Consider the following 15,763-nt stretch of genomic DNA (forward strand, 5'->3'; position numbering starts at 1 on the left):
TTCTCCAACTATAACGTTGTAGTCATTGTGAATATTGCTTTACTGGTTCTGCTTACTTTAGTTGGCACTAGTTCATCAAAGTCCTTCCATGTTTTTCTTTATTCATCATATTCATTGTTTCTTATAGAATATATAATGGTGATATTGTATTAAATTGTTATACCACCATTTGTTTTGCCATTCTCCCATTAATGGACATCTACTTTGTTTTCAGCTTTCTGCTGCCACAAACATGGGAGGTATAAAAATTTTGATGTTTATGGAATAATGACCTCAAGATCATTATTGGTTTATATACCTAGAAATGGAATATCCTGATCGAACACTACCACCATTTAATCACATTATTTGCTTAATTCCAAATTGTTTTCTAAGATAGTTGTACCAATTAATAGCTCTACCAAGATTGAATTAGTATTCCTGTACTTCAGTCACTACTCTATCAATGACTATGGCAATTTTTATCTTTTTTGCTAATTTGCTGGGTATGAGATAAAACCTCAGGATAGGGTTTTTTTTTACATTTCTTTTACTATCAAGATTATATACTTATTTTTAAGATTGTTGGCATATTTTTTCATAATGGTATATGCACATCTTCTTTTGATAACCATTTGTTCATATCGGTTAACCACTTCTATTGGAGAATAGTTGTCAACCTTATATGTTTGTTAATTGCCTATATGATATCAGAACCTCATCAAAAATTTGAAGCAAAGATCCTTTTTTCTACTTGACTTCTTCCCTTGTAAGCTATTCACATTAATCTTGTTATTGAAGACTTTCTGTTTCTTGTAATCTGAATTGTTTATTTACCTTTTTTTCAATTTACGTTTAACCCTGCCCTGGAGTCAGGAGTACCTGAGTTCAAATCTGGCCTCAGACACTTAATAATTACCTAGCTGTGTGGCCTTGGGCAAGCCACTTAACCCTATTACCTTGCAAAAAAAAAAAAAGAATCAAATAAGCCAATCCATGTGAAATCCTTTGCAAACCTTACAGAGTTAAAAAAAAATATGTCAGCTCTTGGTGTTGATGTTATCATTCTACTTCAGCCATCATGTAAATGAAAGTAAATGAATCTAGAACTCTTGAAGTTTTGGGGTTTGAATCAAATCCTTGTATTGTGGAAGTTGAACCTGACCAATCCAAGGACACTGCCATGTGATCTTGAGCAAGAGGATTCTTTATCTGTCTCTTCATTTATAACGTGGGAATAATGGAATGGACCCACTTTGTGAAGCTGAGGACCAAGGGAAGTCATCTGTAGAAAATGCTTAGCTAGCTTTGAAGCATCAGATGAGATGTGCTGTGATTATTGTCATTGCTTTTCAGCATTTATTAATTACCTACTCTATGTACTCTGCTGAATACTGAAAATACAAAAGCAAAATCATAGTGTCTTTACCCTTAAGGGACTTTGGTTTTGGGGGAGATAATATACATAAATATACAATATACATACATATACATAAATTATATATGCAAAGTGATACAAGGTAATTTCCAGAGGAGAAAAGTATTGGCAGCCTAGAGAGATGAGGTGAGGAAGGTGACCTTGAAATCTCCTTACTGATATTTACAGGAAACTAAGGGTTTTTGGACTCAAAGGTCAGAAGAAGCAGGCTTAGCAAATGTTTCTGGATGGTTCTGGCCTTTCATTCCCTCTTCCCTTCTGGTCTCTGTCTCCTCACCCCTACCCCTGTATTCAGGAGACTAAATTCATTACTACTTGCCACATTGATGTTACCAGATGACAGATTAATTCTCAACCTCTGTGACCTTTTCCCACAGGCGGATTTAAACTGCAACATTCAAGATGATGCAGGAGCTTTCTATGGGGTAACCAGTCAGTATGAGAGCTCTGAAAACATGACCATCACCTGTTCTACCAAAGTCTGTTCGTTTGGGAAGCAAGTAGTGGAGAAAGTAGAGGTAAGGTGATTCATTTTATTCAAGTGCAAAGCCTCATTTCTACTTTGTGATTGGGGATAAAGGGATTCAATATGAATGGCGGAGGTTGGTTTTGTTTTTTGTGGGGGATTTTTTTGTCTCATTCCTCTTACTTCCCTACTGTCATCCATTCACTCTTTTTAAGAGAACACTTTATAAAGCGGCAAGGAATATTAGATATGGTGTTTAGTTTTATCTAGAAGTCTCTGAAGCCCCTGTGGCTACAGGTGGTAAAGCTGAAATTCACCCCAAGGACATTTCTTAGTTTAGCCAATCCAGATGGGTGGGGGCATTTCAGGGCTTATTCTTCTACCTGTGGCTTCAAGAAAGCCATCCCAAGATGTTAATTCAGCTGTTTCTAAAACCATTTCTAAAACATTCCTTTTGACTTTGTACTTCTACGATTACATCTGATTTTTCCAAAATGACTTTCAATGGAGAAAAATACTTTTCCTTCTTTTTAGGGGATCAAATGCCTCCTGTTTTGAATGACCAAACAATTGCATTTTTTTCCTCATTCAAGGATTAATTGATAGTTTTTGTTATTTCCACTAGTCATTTCCCAATAATTCTATTTTCCCCTCCCCCCCATAAAAGTCAACCTTTATAATGAAGAAAAATACTTCATGAAAACCAGCAGACACATCGGCAAGATGCAAATCATTCAGCATCTGTGGTCTTCCACTTCTCTATATAGAGAGAGCATGTAGATGGATTTCATCATCCAGGACCAAGATGTGTTGTATTTGTCTTTGTAGGATGAACTAGTGATCTTTGTATACTGAATTCCTTTAACCCATGTTTAGTTTATGTTTATAATGATAATCCTAGCCAGCCTATATGTAGAATTTTCATGTTTGCGATATGCTTTTTCTATTTTATCTCATTGGATCCTCACAATAACCTCAGGTGATAGGTAGGTACTATCATTGTCTCTCTTTTACAAGTGAGAAACCTGAGACAGACAGAGGCTAAGTACCTTGCTCATGGACCGCACGGCTGTGGGTGTCTGAAGCCATTTTTTAATTCAGCTCTCCCCAACTCTAGGTCCAGTTGTCTGTCTTCTATCCTAGGTGTTGATTTCTGCTCCGGGTCAGTCTTTGTACATGGATAGTCTGTACCCAGCCTCTGCTGGGCCCTGTGGGAGATGCCCAGGATACGGAAGACCTTGTTTCTGTCTTTAATGAGTCTCAATAGGGAAATATAGAAGACTATATTATAGGCTAGATGTGCTGTTAGAACTAAGAAAGCAAATATTTGTGGAGGCTGTTATAATTTGGGAGCAAAGGCTGGAGGAAGAACATGGTACCAAACATATCCAAGGTCTTTGAAGGCTATGCTAAGAGAAAGAAGAACATTCTAGGGGGTGCAGGCATTAAGAAGAGGGAAACTTGTGATTTTCTTAAGTGTAAAGAACTTCCAATGTGGAAACTTCATTTTCAAATATAAAATAACAGTTGGTCTACTATTCCTAAGGGGTTGGCTGGGGTACTCAGAAGCCTTGTTATTGCCCGTGTTCACATCATTAGGAAGTGTCAGGGGAAGGACTTTAATCATGGATTTTTCTGACTGCAAAGCTAGCTCCTTAACCATTATTGTGTGCTGCCTCTCAGCAAAAGCTTAAATGAGTAAAGACAGAGGAGGGGGCTCGACCTGACCAAGGTCAGAACTGGTATTGGATAAGTAGGAAGAGAATAGGTGGAGAGGTGGAATGCCTCCATATGATGAAAGGATCGAAGTACCTCAATGCAAAGTTTGAAATTGATATGATTTAGAACGAGAGAAAAGACAAGAGGAGAAAAAGCTTTAAAAAATATTAGTCTTAAAAGTATGTGAGGTGGTTTGGAGCTAGGAGAGGACAGATCATTTAAAGTTGAGGTGCTTGGGAGTATGACTAGAGTAATAACATCAATAAAGGAGAAGGGATGCATTGTGGGAGACATGAAGAAGAAAGAAGACTTCACAGTTGGGTAGAGGGATAAAGGAAATGGAAGAAAGTCAATGATTGGCACCTGAGTTTTAAGCTTGATTAATTAGTAAATGTAGAACTTTTGTTCAATTGGTAACTATTGAAGTCAATGTGGTATAGTAGAGACATTGTCATGCTTGGGGTCAGATCTCATGTCCCACACTTGCAAGTTGTGTAACCCAAAGCAAGTCACCTAATTTCTCATTTCTCCCTCTATAACGATTGTAAGATCCCCTTCATTGGTACTAGGACTTCCTGCGCCAATGAAATTATAAGTCTGGTCCACCCCCATTCCCATCCCCCACTCCCCATGTAAATAGGAAAAAAAAAATGTTCTGCAGACCAACACCCTATTATCTCCCTTTTCTCCCTTTTCTTGCTGAGCAAATACACCTGAGCAAACTGACCCTAGACTGGGCAGATTTTAGTCAGCACCCATAATTTGAATGTTTCTTAGTTGAGGGCCAGTCCAGCTGAAGCTAGATTCCAGCTCCCCTCCTTTGCTAATGATTTGTGGTCTCCCCATAGCCAAGCTGCCTCATAGACTCTCAGAGCTGGACCTCCGACTAGTCCCACCTGTGCAAGACTAGGAGCTCTCCTTTTCCACATCTCCAACGTCCCCTTCTTTTAAATGAAGTTCTCCAGTGAAGAGGATGACACTCATACTAAAATCTTTACTTTTCTAGCGAACTTTAGCTTCTTTTCAGGTGTTCTCTAGCTCTCTCCCATCCTTGTTGACTTCTAGATATATTTATCTCTGCTTAAATTTTTCCTTCCCAAAATGAGCCAGTCAGAATCATGTATTCATGTATTTACCTAAAAGGATTCGATGGCCCCAGACCAGGCGAGACCCAGTAGCAACTAATGACAAGTATCAGGAGGAAAATCTGTGTTTGAAACTTGCTTCAATCTCTGCTTCTCATCTAAATGCTGCTCCAGACCCTTTTTAGTGAAGTGTTTATTTGGGATTAGTGTTGAGGGGTAATAATTAGTTACCCAGTACTTGTGGAACAGCTGCACAATGATAGATAGGAAGTACCTCATTCTTGATCTGAACTCAGGTCTTCTTGACTTTGCCAACCAACACACACACACACACACACACACACACACACACACAAACACAGTCCTCAACTGTTGAATGTATTTTTAAATTTACAGAAAATACACATGATGGGTCAATACAGAAATCATTGGACAGTAATCAGCCATTGAATGTATTTTAAATTTACGGAAATGTTCATCTTCCTTTTTTTCTCCTCTCCTCAGACGGAATATGCGAGGTTTGAGAATGGCCGATTTGTGTATAGAATAAACCGCTCTCCAATGTGTGAATATATGATCAACTTCATCCACAAGCTCAAGCATTTACCAGAAAAGTATATGATGAACAGTGTGTTGGAAAACTTTACAATTTTATTGGTAAGAGCTTAACAAATTTATTTTTTTAAGGCAATGAGGTTAAGTGACTTGCCCAGGGTCACACAGCTAGACAATTATTAAGTGTCTGAAGTCAGATTTGAATTCAGGTCCTCTTGACTTTATGGCTGGTGCTCTATCCACTGTGCTGCCTAGCTGCCCCCCTGAGGCAGGATTTAAACTCAGGTCTTCCTGACTGCCAGTCTACCTCTTGACCCAGTTTAAACTACAATTAATATCATGGTTAATGAGGAGAAGTCATAGCTGGCATGGCTCAAGGAAGAGAATAAATCTGTTGCTTATTACCTGTGTCTTTGCTCAATTCTAAAATGTTGTGGTCCTAAGTTTTCCCATCTGTAAAATGGAGGGGACTAGACTGTATGACCTCTGAAGTCCCTTCCAGCTCTAAATATGTGATCCTATAAATGAAAGGTTAGCAGATGCTCTGAATTTCAGTATATCATATTCCTCTATGGACAAGCTTCCAAGCAAGGTGCCCAGTTCTCTTTGTAGAGGGAATATTGTCCCCAGATATGTTCCCAAGACCAAAATCTGCAGGTTTATGAGAGTTCCAATAACTGCAGGAACTTTCATGTACTGTAAATCCAAGTTTGGAGTCACTAATGATGGGGGCGTATTTTATGTAAAGAAAAGAGAGTAAAGTCCTGAGGTTCAGCCTTGTGGGAGAATATACTGGAAATGAATGTCAAAGGGCATTTACAGGGGCCACACATACATGAGGGCAGTTGACCTCAATAGCTCTGCACTCTTGTCTTGGGATCTTAAAAGAAATACAACTTAGAGACAGGACTGACATTTAGGCTTCTGCTGAGAGCAGTTGAGCTTGATACACATAAAAGAGACAGAGAGAGAGAGAGAGAAATAGAAATGAGTGCAAGTGTGCAAAGGGAGGAGAGAAGAATTGTTGAATATGGTAGGGGGCAGGTCAGTGACCAGCTGGCCCATCTCTTCTACATGATGCTAGATCAGAGCACTGCTTGCTATAAAATTAAATGTAATAATAAAAGTAAAATGAAAGGAATTTTTCCTTGTGGTGAGTGACTATCAAAAGCTGCAGGACCATATAAAAGCCTTCAATCTGTTAAATTGTTCATAATCAGCCATTTCTTAATTGTAAAGGGATCATCCTCCCCTGAAGTCTTCTGCTGCTTCATACTGACAGGAGGGTGACCCTTGGGGTTCAGAGGCTATGCCAGTGAAGCCCAAGCTGTGGAGTTCTGCTTGTGAAGTCTTCAGATCCAAGTTCAGCATGGCTTTCCCTCAAGTAGTAGCCCTTCTGAGAGCCAGGAAGCTTCTCCATGGACACTGGGTAACAAATTTTTTTTGGCCACCACTGTAACCCACGACAGATATCATCTACCAAAGTGTGGAGGAGCTGCAGTCTTTATAATAATTTTTTAAAAATAGGAGAAGGAAAGGAAGAAGGAAAAGAAGAAAAAGGAAGAAAAAAGAGGAAGAAGGAAGAAAAAGGAGAAGAGAAGAGGAAGAAGGGAAGGAGAAAAAAGAAAGAAGAGTTTCTTTGTAGCACTCTTAAGGTTTGCACAGCACTTTTAATCAGTATAGAGGCAAAGTTTGATAGAACACCAACTTCACAGATAAAAGATGAGGGAGTCAGTTCTGTATGGCAGTTTAAATCACCAAGATCTGGAAGTTTTAGTATCATGCAGAAGAGAATTACTGTGCCTATAGAAGAGAAAGGCCAGCTAGTCACTGACTTGTCCGCTACCTACCATACTCAACAACTCTCCTCTCTTCCCTTTCCTTCACTTCATTCTGATAGGCCAACCAAGAAAGAAGATGAATGGAGAGAAGTTGTGTCCAAAAGAGTGAGGTGACAGCCCCTCTTGCTGTCCCCTGCCCTGGTCAGACCTCATTACAGTCTTGTGTTCAGTTCTCAAAACTATGTTTTAGAAAGAATATTAATAAGATAGAAAATGTCCCAAGACTTCTGATACTGGCATATCAATCAATCAAGTGTCTGTTATGGGTCAGGAATTTCGCTACGGGCTTGGGGCTGCAAAAAGAAGCAAAAGATGATTCTGGCTCTCAAAACCTTACAGTCTAAATGGGAAAGAAAACACACAAATACAAAGAAAACTATATACAGGTTAAATAGAAAGTAACAGAGAGGAGGTACTGGAATGAAGAGGGTTGGGGAAAGCTGCCTGTAGAAGATGGGATTTTAGTTGGGACTTTTAGAAGCCAGGAAAGCCAGAAGATGGAGATGAAGAAGGAAATCTGGGTTTGGGGGGACATTGCATGACGGGCAGTCAGAGAAAATTGAGAGGTGGAATGTTCTTGGAACAGTGGGAGGCCAGTGTCATTGGATGGAAGGGTGGGTGGTCAGAGTGAGTAAGGTATAAGAAGACTGGAAAGGCGGGAGGGAGCTAGAGTATAACGAACATTGAATATTGAGCAGAGAACTTTATATTTGATTCTGAAGGTGATTGAAAGCCACTGGAGTTTATTCAACAGGTCATGATAAGGTCTGCTTTAAATAGTTCACTATGGTGACTGAATGGAAAATGGATTGGAGTGAGGAGAGAATTGAGGCAGACAGACCCATCAGCAATTTTTGTAATAATCCAGGTGTGAGGTGATGAGGGTCTGCACCAGGGGTGTTGACAGTGTCAGAGGAGAAAGGGAGTATATTTGAAAGATGTTGCAAAGATGACATCACTTCAGCAGACTTCAACAACAATTTCGATATGGGGCTTCCCTCTTAGGAAGATAGGAGGGAGGAGTTGAAGCCATATTAGTAGCTTGATTGAAACCACTCTTGTTCAGTTTGAAAAAGAGAAAGTTTAGGGGAAAACTTAAGGCTCTAAGAATAAAAGGGATTAGAATTGACCCAAAGTCAGAACTATGAACATTGGTAAAAGTTTTGGAGAAATTTAGACTAGATGTAAGAAATAACATCTCATGATTAGAGCTGACCCAGAGGGGAAGGAACTGCTTCAGGGGGTGTGATGTAGTGGTTACCTCTTCACTGAACTACTTAACTGGGATCCTATAGAGTAGGGTTTATCAACTATGGGTCCACAAACATGTTCTTAATAATATTTTGATGACTATTTCTGTGTAATTGCTCGCTTTGTCATCCTGCATGACATTTAAAAACAAGGATTGCATGGGCTTCACCAGACTACCAAAGTGGGAAGCCATGACTCACAAAAGATGAACATACCTATGATTTAGAGGGAGCTCTTCTTGTCTAGGTCTGGGTTGGACAAAACGGACCCTGATGTACCTTCCCATTCTGAGATTCTGTGCTCCACAGAGCATTATCCTGCACCCCATAGTATGTTCTTGGAGTCTACCTGGACACCAGTGTTACAGGTGGGCCCACATCAAGATGAAATCCTTTGGATGATTCAAGTAGTTTCTGAAACATCAATTTGGGCAAAAGTTCTAAAGTTGGGGCAAGGTTCCTCTCTACTATTAAAGCTAATGTTGCCATTGGTGAGAATTTACCCATATTTATTTTAAAATAAATGATGGTTTTCAAAGCATGGGTAAATGGAATTTGAACTTTAGGATGCACCTCCCAGAAGTCCACCTTACTACATGTGTGATCTATCTCTTACAGGTGGTAACGAACAGGGATACACAAGAAACTCTCCTCTGCATGGCCTGCGTATTTGAAGTTTCAAATAGTGAACATGGAGCACAGCATCATATTTACAGGCTTGTAAAGGACTGAGCACGGTTATTTATATAAACATACATACACACATACACACACACGTCATCATGAAACTACAGACTGTAAACCTCAGTACTAAGTGGCGGGGCCCCTGGCTCAAGGGCGGCCTCCACAGTTTTCTAAATCCTGTCAGAGTCATTTTTCATGTGTTCATATATCATTGTAGCTGTGAAATTCTGGTACAGTTGTAAAAAAAAACTTTCTAAAATGATGTGTTCTTCAGATTTGTAACCCACAGTTCTTGGGGAAAGATGACACTTAAGAATACAAGGTCTCTGGGGAGGCCTGTTTTTAATTGTGGTAGAAAATCTAAGACAGAAGCGTTTCCATGGGAAATTTACAGCATTTATACAAATGTATTTAGTTTTTTCCAACATAAAGTACTTGTTTTAAGACACAAGTAAAATTAAAGTGAAACTTTAAGTATAAATGTAAATGAGTACACAAAGTGAAGAAACTTTAGAATTATCTTTGTAACTAATTAGGGTGAAACGAATGTAATTCACTAAATTATTTTTTAAACAAAACCTTTTTTTTTTCCTTTTTGAAACCAAATGTTACAATGTAGCCTTAAGAAATGCTTGGTAGGAAGACCCTAATGAGGCAAAATTGTATTTTTTTTCCTCACCATTTAAAACTAATCTCTAATCCATTAAACATCTGACCAGGTATTGCAAAGAAAGAAAGCGTCATCCCTTATACATAACATATAGAGTGTATTTAAAGATATAAAAATGTATTGTACTAATATGAAGATTTGATTATTTAATGAAAAAGATGGCTTGTTTTGCAATAAGTAGGTAAATACTGAAATTTTAAACTTACATTGTAGTCGTGTGTGCAGTTATATTTTATATGGACAACTAAATTTACTATTAATTTGAGTTGAAGAATTTGAAACACTGAAATGATTAGTAACAAAATAAGAGTTTAAAAAATTGGCATGAATACTGCACTGTTAGCTGCAAAATAGGGCAAGGACTGTGGTGGGAAGAAGATTTCATAGACCAAATTCCAAAAGGCTCATCTGCTTTAGTATCGCTGCCTCCCAGTATATCACAGGCCCACCTGGGCCTTTCTAACAGACCCACATTCACTTGAATATCTAAGGTCTCTCCATGGACCCAGACAAGAGGCATATTCTGAACATCTCTTCAAGCCCTTCCATTCTGTTTGCTGACTAATCTCCTTAAGGTTTGGGCAAGCCATTTGTGACTAATCCTGATGCATATGTCCATGCTCATTCTTTTGAAACAAGCTCATTTGGGGGCTCTTTTTCCTCTAGAAAACTTTGCTTCTCTCTTCAAATACTCAAATTCATCCAGCAGTTAGACTTGGTAGGGAGAATAATAGCCTCACTTGGGTTCTTTCTACTCTGATATTATTTAGGTCATGAAAAGGCCCACTTTACAGAGCATGGTGCTCCTTCCTTCCCTCCTTCCTTCCTTCCGTGTTTATTGAATGCCAGTTTTGTGCACTTTGTCATCACATAGATTAAAAACTGCTTCATAGGGTACAACCTCTTACCCTAGCCTAGAGTAGGAGACAGATTTGGACTTGAAAGGGCTTTACTCATCATCTCTCCCAAAACTTTCCTTTTCCAAATGAAAAAACTAAGGCCAAGAAAGACCAAGAGACTGCGCTGGTATCACACAGCCAGAATGTAGCAGTCAAGATCTGAACTCAGGGCCTCTGATTCCAAACCAGTCTCTTTTCCTAGCACATCATACATTGTACAAAGGTGTACATTTTTGTCCCTGGAAAGACAGTTTGGGAGATCATACAATATGCTGAACTGTGGGGATGGCTTTGATGTGGTTCTGAGTTCCAATCCTTTACAAAGCCTGTACTCAACTTAGACCAGATCCAGATGTTGTCCTCACTCATATTTCCAGAGCCCATTTGCCCATTCACAGATGTTCAAAGGTGACCCTTTAATAAGGCAGTATATATCTTTTTAGATTACATCTTCTTGTCCTGTGGATGAGTGGTTGTCCCCAAAGTCTTTGGATAACTTAAAACTGAGCCAAGACTTTTGGTATCTTGCCCACCTTCTTCCTATAATGATCCCATTGCCTTCTCAGGCAGTACTTAGAAGAAGGCTTATATGCCTTGTGTGGCCAGCAATCAGGAGGGGCATTTCAATCTATTTTTCAAAGCTCACACACACACACACACACACACACACACACACACACGCACAAAATCTGATGAACTATCTTATATAGTGGTATTGGATAGAGACCATTTAAGAGAAACCAAACCAGCCAAATGAACTGCTATTTGATGTCCCATGCCTCTCCTACCAGATTTATAGTCACAGCTATTGATACCCACCATTTGATTCTCAACACAATTGTGTGATAAACCCCCCTCAGGTGGCTTTTGACATGAATTCCACCTCTCTATTCCTTCTATTTAAGTCTTTGCTGAGGGCTTTGCTGTATTGTGGGTTTGGATTATTTTTGCTAAAAACACTGGTGTTTCTTATCTCTTTTAAAATTGGGAGTGGTGTTACTTTTTTTAATCCTTCGCTTTTCCAAAGCTACAACTTTCTCTTATCTATCACTTCCCAAGAGTAGAGCAGAGAAGTTCAGGTGTACTGTGGCCCCCCCCTTCATTAGTGGCCTCTGTGTTTCTTTCATCTCTTCCCAGGAACTTACTCTCCACAAAATCTGCCTGGAGGAAGCTGCAGAACTTTTCCTGAGGCCTTCTTGCAGACTCTTGTTGTCTCTTCTCTACAGTATTCTGGTCATGGAACTAAAACCTTCAGGAATGAGACCCTTATGATCATCATTCCTCTTTAACATTGGTCCCTTCTGCCCTCTTCCCAGGTCTTCCACCCATGTTGATTTTCACCTGGGAATGTGAGGCCTCTTCTATTTAATAAAGTGAGTGGATAATGACAATGGGACACTAAATTGGTCAATGAGGAGAGTTGAGGAGTTTAGATAGAACTCCATTCCTATTTGTTTTCCTGAAAGACCCAGTATAAAATCAGAAACTGCTTTGGAGACTGTCTTAAACAGAATGTTAATACTAATAAGGCCCTTTGGAGGTCATGTAGTCCAGTGTTTCCCATCTCATAGTAGATTGATCTCTTGGGCGTGGTGATGGGGACCTGAGATGAAAGAATCAGAAGTTGTGAACCTAAATTTATAGGTTTTATGAATTAAAGGCCTTTAATAATAAAATGTTTTCTTGTTGGTATGTAAGAAATAATGATTTTAGCCTACCATTTTACAAAAAGAAGAAACTTAGGCCCAAAGATATTTAAGGGATTTTCTCATCAAAGCTAGAACTATAGATTTCAGATCCTCTTCTGCCCAGACCATGGCAAGCCTTCCAAGTTCATATTAGTCTAATCAGCCACTGCCAGACACACTGTACCTGGACCCCTATATAGTGATATCATTTTGGTTCTCTTTGAGCACGAACAGCAACCAAACACCATCGTGCATTGCCAAATCCTGGCTTCAGGGCTACCTCACTGAGCAGAGGTAGAAAAGAAATAGAGGATTCTGAATCTAAAGCTTTTCAAGCCCCAGATCATTTCATCCAATGATCTCCCCCCACCGCCCTACTGTCTTATAGATGAGGAAAGAGAGGCCCACAAAGGTTAAATGATTTGCCAAAGGTCATGGAAAAAACACCAGGTAAATAGATTCAGTGTGTAACTGTGCCAGTCTTTCCTACAACTTTACTTCTTGCTGTAGCTAGGTCTTAATCCCTTCTTGATAGCTATGGTAAATTCTTGGTTCTCTATTGTTCACCCTCATTTATAGAAAGAGAACCCCTTTTTCTTCATCATCATCATCCCTTTCCATCATTCCTCAAAGCTTTCGTTCCTAGCATCCTTGCCATTTTTGATGAATTTCCTTTGGAATCTTTCACTTCCCAGTCCATACCATTAGTACTTCTGTAGACCCTGGACGATTTAGAAAGAAGACTCTAGGAGAGAGATCACCCAGACTTTGAGAATGAATGGCATGAGAAGGGAGTCAGTTGAGATCCAAGAGGCTGTGGAAGGGGCAAGATCACTATTTTATAGAAGTGACACCTATCTTTCTAAGACACAGCTCTATCTGAATATCATTTGCTGCCTGCTGGCTGTAGTCATATCATTGATATGCACATAGTAAAGCTGATGAGCCTTTTAGTTAGCATTGTGTACGGTTCACCTTCTACCATAGGCTCCTGTTGACAAGTTTCTGATGCTGATCATCCCATCAGCAAGAGCACGGCATCCTGATAGCCCAAAGGTCACCCTCTATTCTAAAACTTTTTTTTTAAGCCAAGTCTCCTTTAGTAATCCAATTGGCTTTAGCAATTTTTTTTTCTGTAGAACAGTCAACAATTTGAATTGTATAACAGTAGAACAGTCCATTTCCAAACCAGGTACAGTTTTTTATGCTCCGGTACTGCATCTGTCCTGATGACAGGTTTCCCCAAACCTGTGTATCAGAATTGTTCATGTGTCATTTTAGGAGGAAGTGTTTACTTCGTTTTTCCTTCACCTTTTATCTGTCCGTGGCAAAGTCCCACACATGTTCATTCTGAAAAGCCTTAAATCCTTGGGATGTTCAACGTGAGATGTGTGGTACAAAAGGCTGCCTGGAAACTCTGAGCCCTTTTGTAAGCTGGAAGCATTTCTCTTGTAACTGTTACTTTTCTAGGAACTTTTTAATTCACAGCCGCCAAAGCATTCCAGTATGCAGTGCCTTAGTGTTCTCTTAGACGTATGTGCCACCAGCCTTTTCTTAGAGCCGTTCTTAACCTTACTTTACAAATTGGCTCCATTCAAAAAATAGAAGAACAAACAAATGAGCACCTGTTTTCTTTGGTTCCACAGGAAACTTTTTGACTACTTGATCTAAAAACATGAAATTATATACAAGTCAGTCCCATCATTACGCTCTTAAATGTATATACCAAAATGAAAGGTTACGACTTCGTAGTTTTCCGTGAAAAGTACTTATGATGCTGCCTTTTTAAATTTCACGACCAAATACTTAACTATTTTTGAATCTTCATTCTAGCATGAAAGTGCCTTTGGTTTGCCGTTCCAGCTTAGAAAAGTGCTGCCATAATGATGATAATTTGTAGAGAGACCAAAAATATTTAGAGATCACCATAATGCCTTTGGTTTATTGGAATGAGGGGGGGAGAAACACAAAACTCTAGGCCTCCATTTACAAGAGAGCACTGCGTATGGTAACCTTCTTGCCACCAGTCATCAGATAGTCATGTCCGGAACCTTCTACTCTCCACCATCGTTTTACAGCCGTGAAGACCAGTCACTGGGATGTTAACCTGTGTACTCCCTTTTCAGCTCCTTGCCCAGTCTTGTGTCTGTAGAGTACGATAGCCACAGCAACCATTTGTCATTAGACAAATGCTACAACTTTTGAGTTGATTCAGTCTCCTTTCTGTTGAACATTTCAGTTCCTGTGAAGGCTTTCCTTTTCATATTAGTTCTAGTGTGCATTTATTTTGTTTACAAAGTTAGACTCTTTGGAAATTTGGAAGCACCAGACTGAGATAAAAGTATAGAACCAAAGTGAATTAAGGAAAATCAAATCTAAACCAGCTTTTTTTTTTAGCTTGGAAATGTTGACTCTTGAGTGTGTTGTCTGAGTGTGCTTTGAAAAATCTCCCAAAGAGCACCATTTACAGCCCCAAGGAAGGCAACTCTTTAAAGTCAGTGTCTGCTTTTTGTCACCCTTTGAGATCTGGGCCATCCATTATATACATACATATATACATATACATATATATATACACATATATATGTGTGTGTGTATATATATATATAATGAACATGAAGGATTGGACTAGGGGACCAGGGAAAAAACACCAGCCCAACCAAAACCTGGAAGAGAGATGTTTTTATTACAGTTTTATAGTCACTTGGTGAACTTAAGACATAATTTGCCTGCTCCTGCATGATGTCTATCATTGAGAATGTTCTTTCGAAATTTGAAGTTTTATTTTAGATCATTTGGTTTCTGTACCTCTCTCTCCACTCTCCTGCTAATCCTTGTACTATGAAGATTTACATATGAAAACAAACCTATCTGGAAGGCCACTAAAATTTGGCCGTTTCCATTCAAACACTACACAAGCTAGTTAGCTACTTGAATTTCCAAACCATAGATCTTGGTACTGCAGCCCTGCCTTGAAAGAAATTGAAACTCTAAATAATACTTGTTTCCCCATTCTTCCTTTTTATTTTCCTAGCTCAGTTTCATTTGGCAATAGTTTTCCATCATGATTAAACCCATTACCTAGATCTTTCCAAAGTGAAGCTTGTTTGATTAATGTTCAATGCCAGTAGACAGCTAGCTGAAGTCAAACCCACCATGAGAATAGTTGAAATACTTGTATTTATTTTCTTGTCATAACTCTTTGGATGTAATTGGTTTTCTTACTCCTTGTTAAGTTTTTCTGGAGTCCCCTTGTTTGATCTGATTTTTTTTAAATGATGTTTAATCTCTCTATCATTCATCATCACTCGTTATTGATTCCAGTTTCAGACCTCTCTCAGGTTGACCTTTTTTGTCTGCCTTTGATTATAAGATTGTGCATTCTTCTTCTTTTCCTTCTCCTTCTTCTGATAAAAGAAGCTGTTAGTTGTTCAAGTACAAGCCAGTTGGATACCAGTCTCTAACTTTTCCAGTTTCATATTCATAATC

The 15,763-nt window shown here is 39.1% G+C and overlaps 1 protein-coding gene across 10 annotated transcripts in view; it reads left to right on the plus strand.

Annotated features, from left to right (window-relative positions):
• TEAD1 (TEA domain transcription factor 1) overlaps nucleotides 1-15,561 on the plus strand; it is a 288,298-nt gene extending 272,737 nt beyond the window's left edge. For all 10 annotated transcript variants that reach the window (XM_074230327.1, XM_074230331.1, XM_074230332.1 and 7 more), the window contains 3 exons: nucleotides 1,795-1,935; nucleotides 5,192-5,344; nucleotides 8,952-15,561. In XM_074230327.1, coding sequence (XP_074086428.1) covers nucleotides 1,795-1,935; nucleotides 5,192-5,344; nucleotides 8,952-9,065 — 408 coding nt within the window. In that variant the 3' untranslated portion in view covers nucleotides 9,066-15,561. The remainder of the gene's footprint in view (nucleotides 1-1,794; nucleotides 1,936-5,191; nucleotides 5,345-8,951) is intronic.
• The last annotated feature ends 202 nt before the right edge of the window (nucleotides 15,562-15,763 follow it).

This window comes from Macrotis lagotis, chromosome 3 (genome assembly GCF_037893015.1).
Source record: "Macrotis lagotis isolate mMagLag1 chromosome 3, bilby.v1.9.chrom.fasta, whole genome shotgun sequence".
Classification (NCBI taxonomy): Eukaryota; Metazoa; Chordata; class Mammalia; order Peramelemorphia; family Peramelidae; genus Macrotis; species Macrotis lagotis.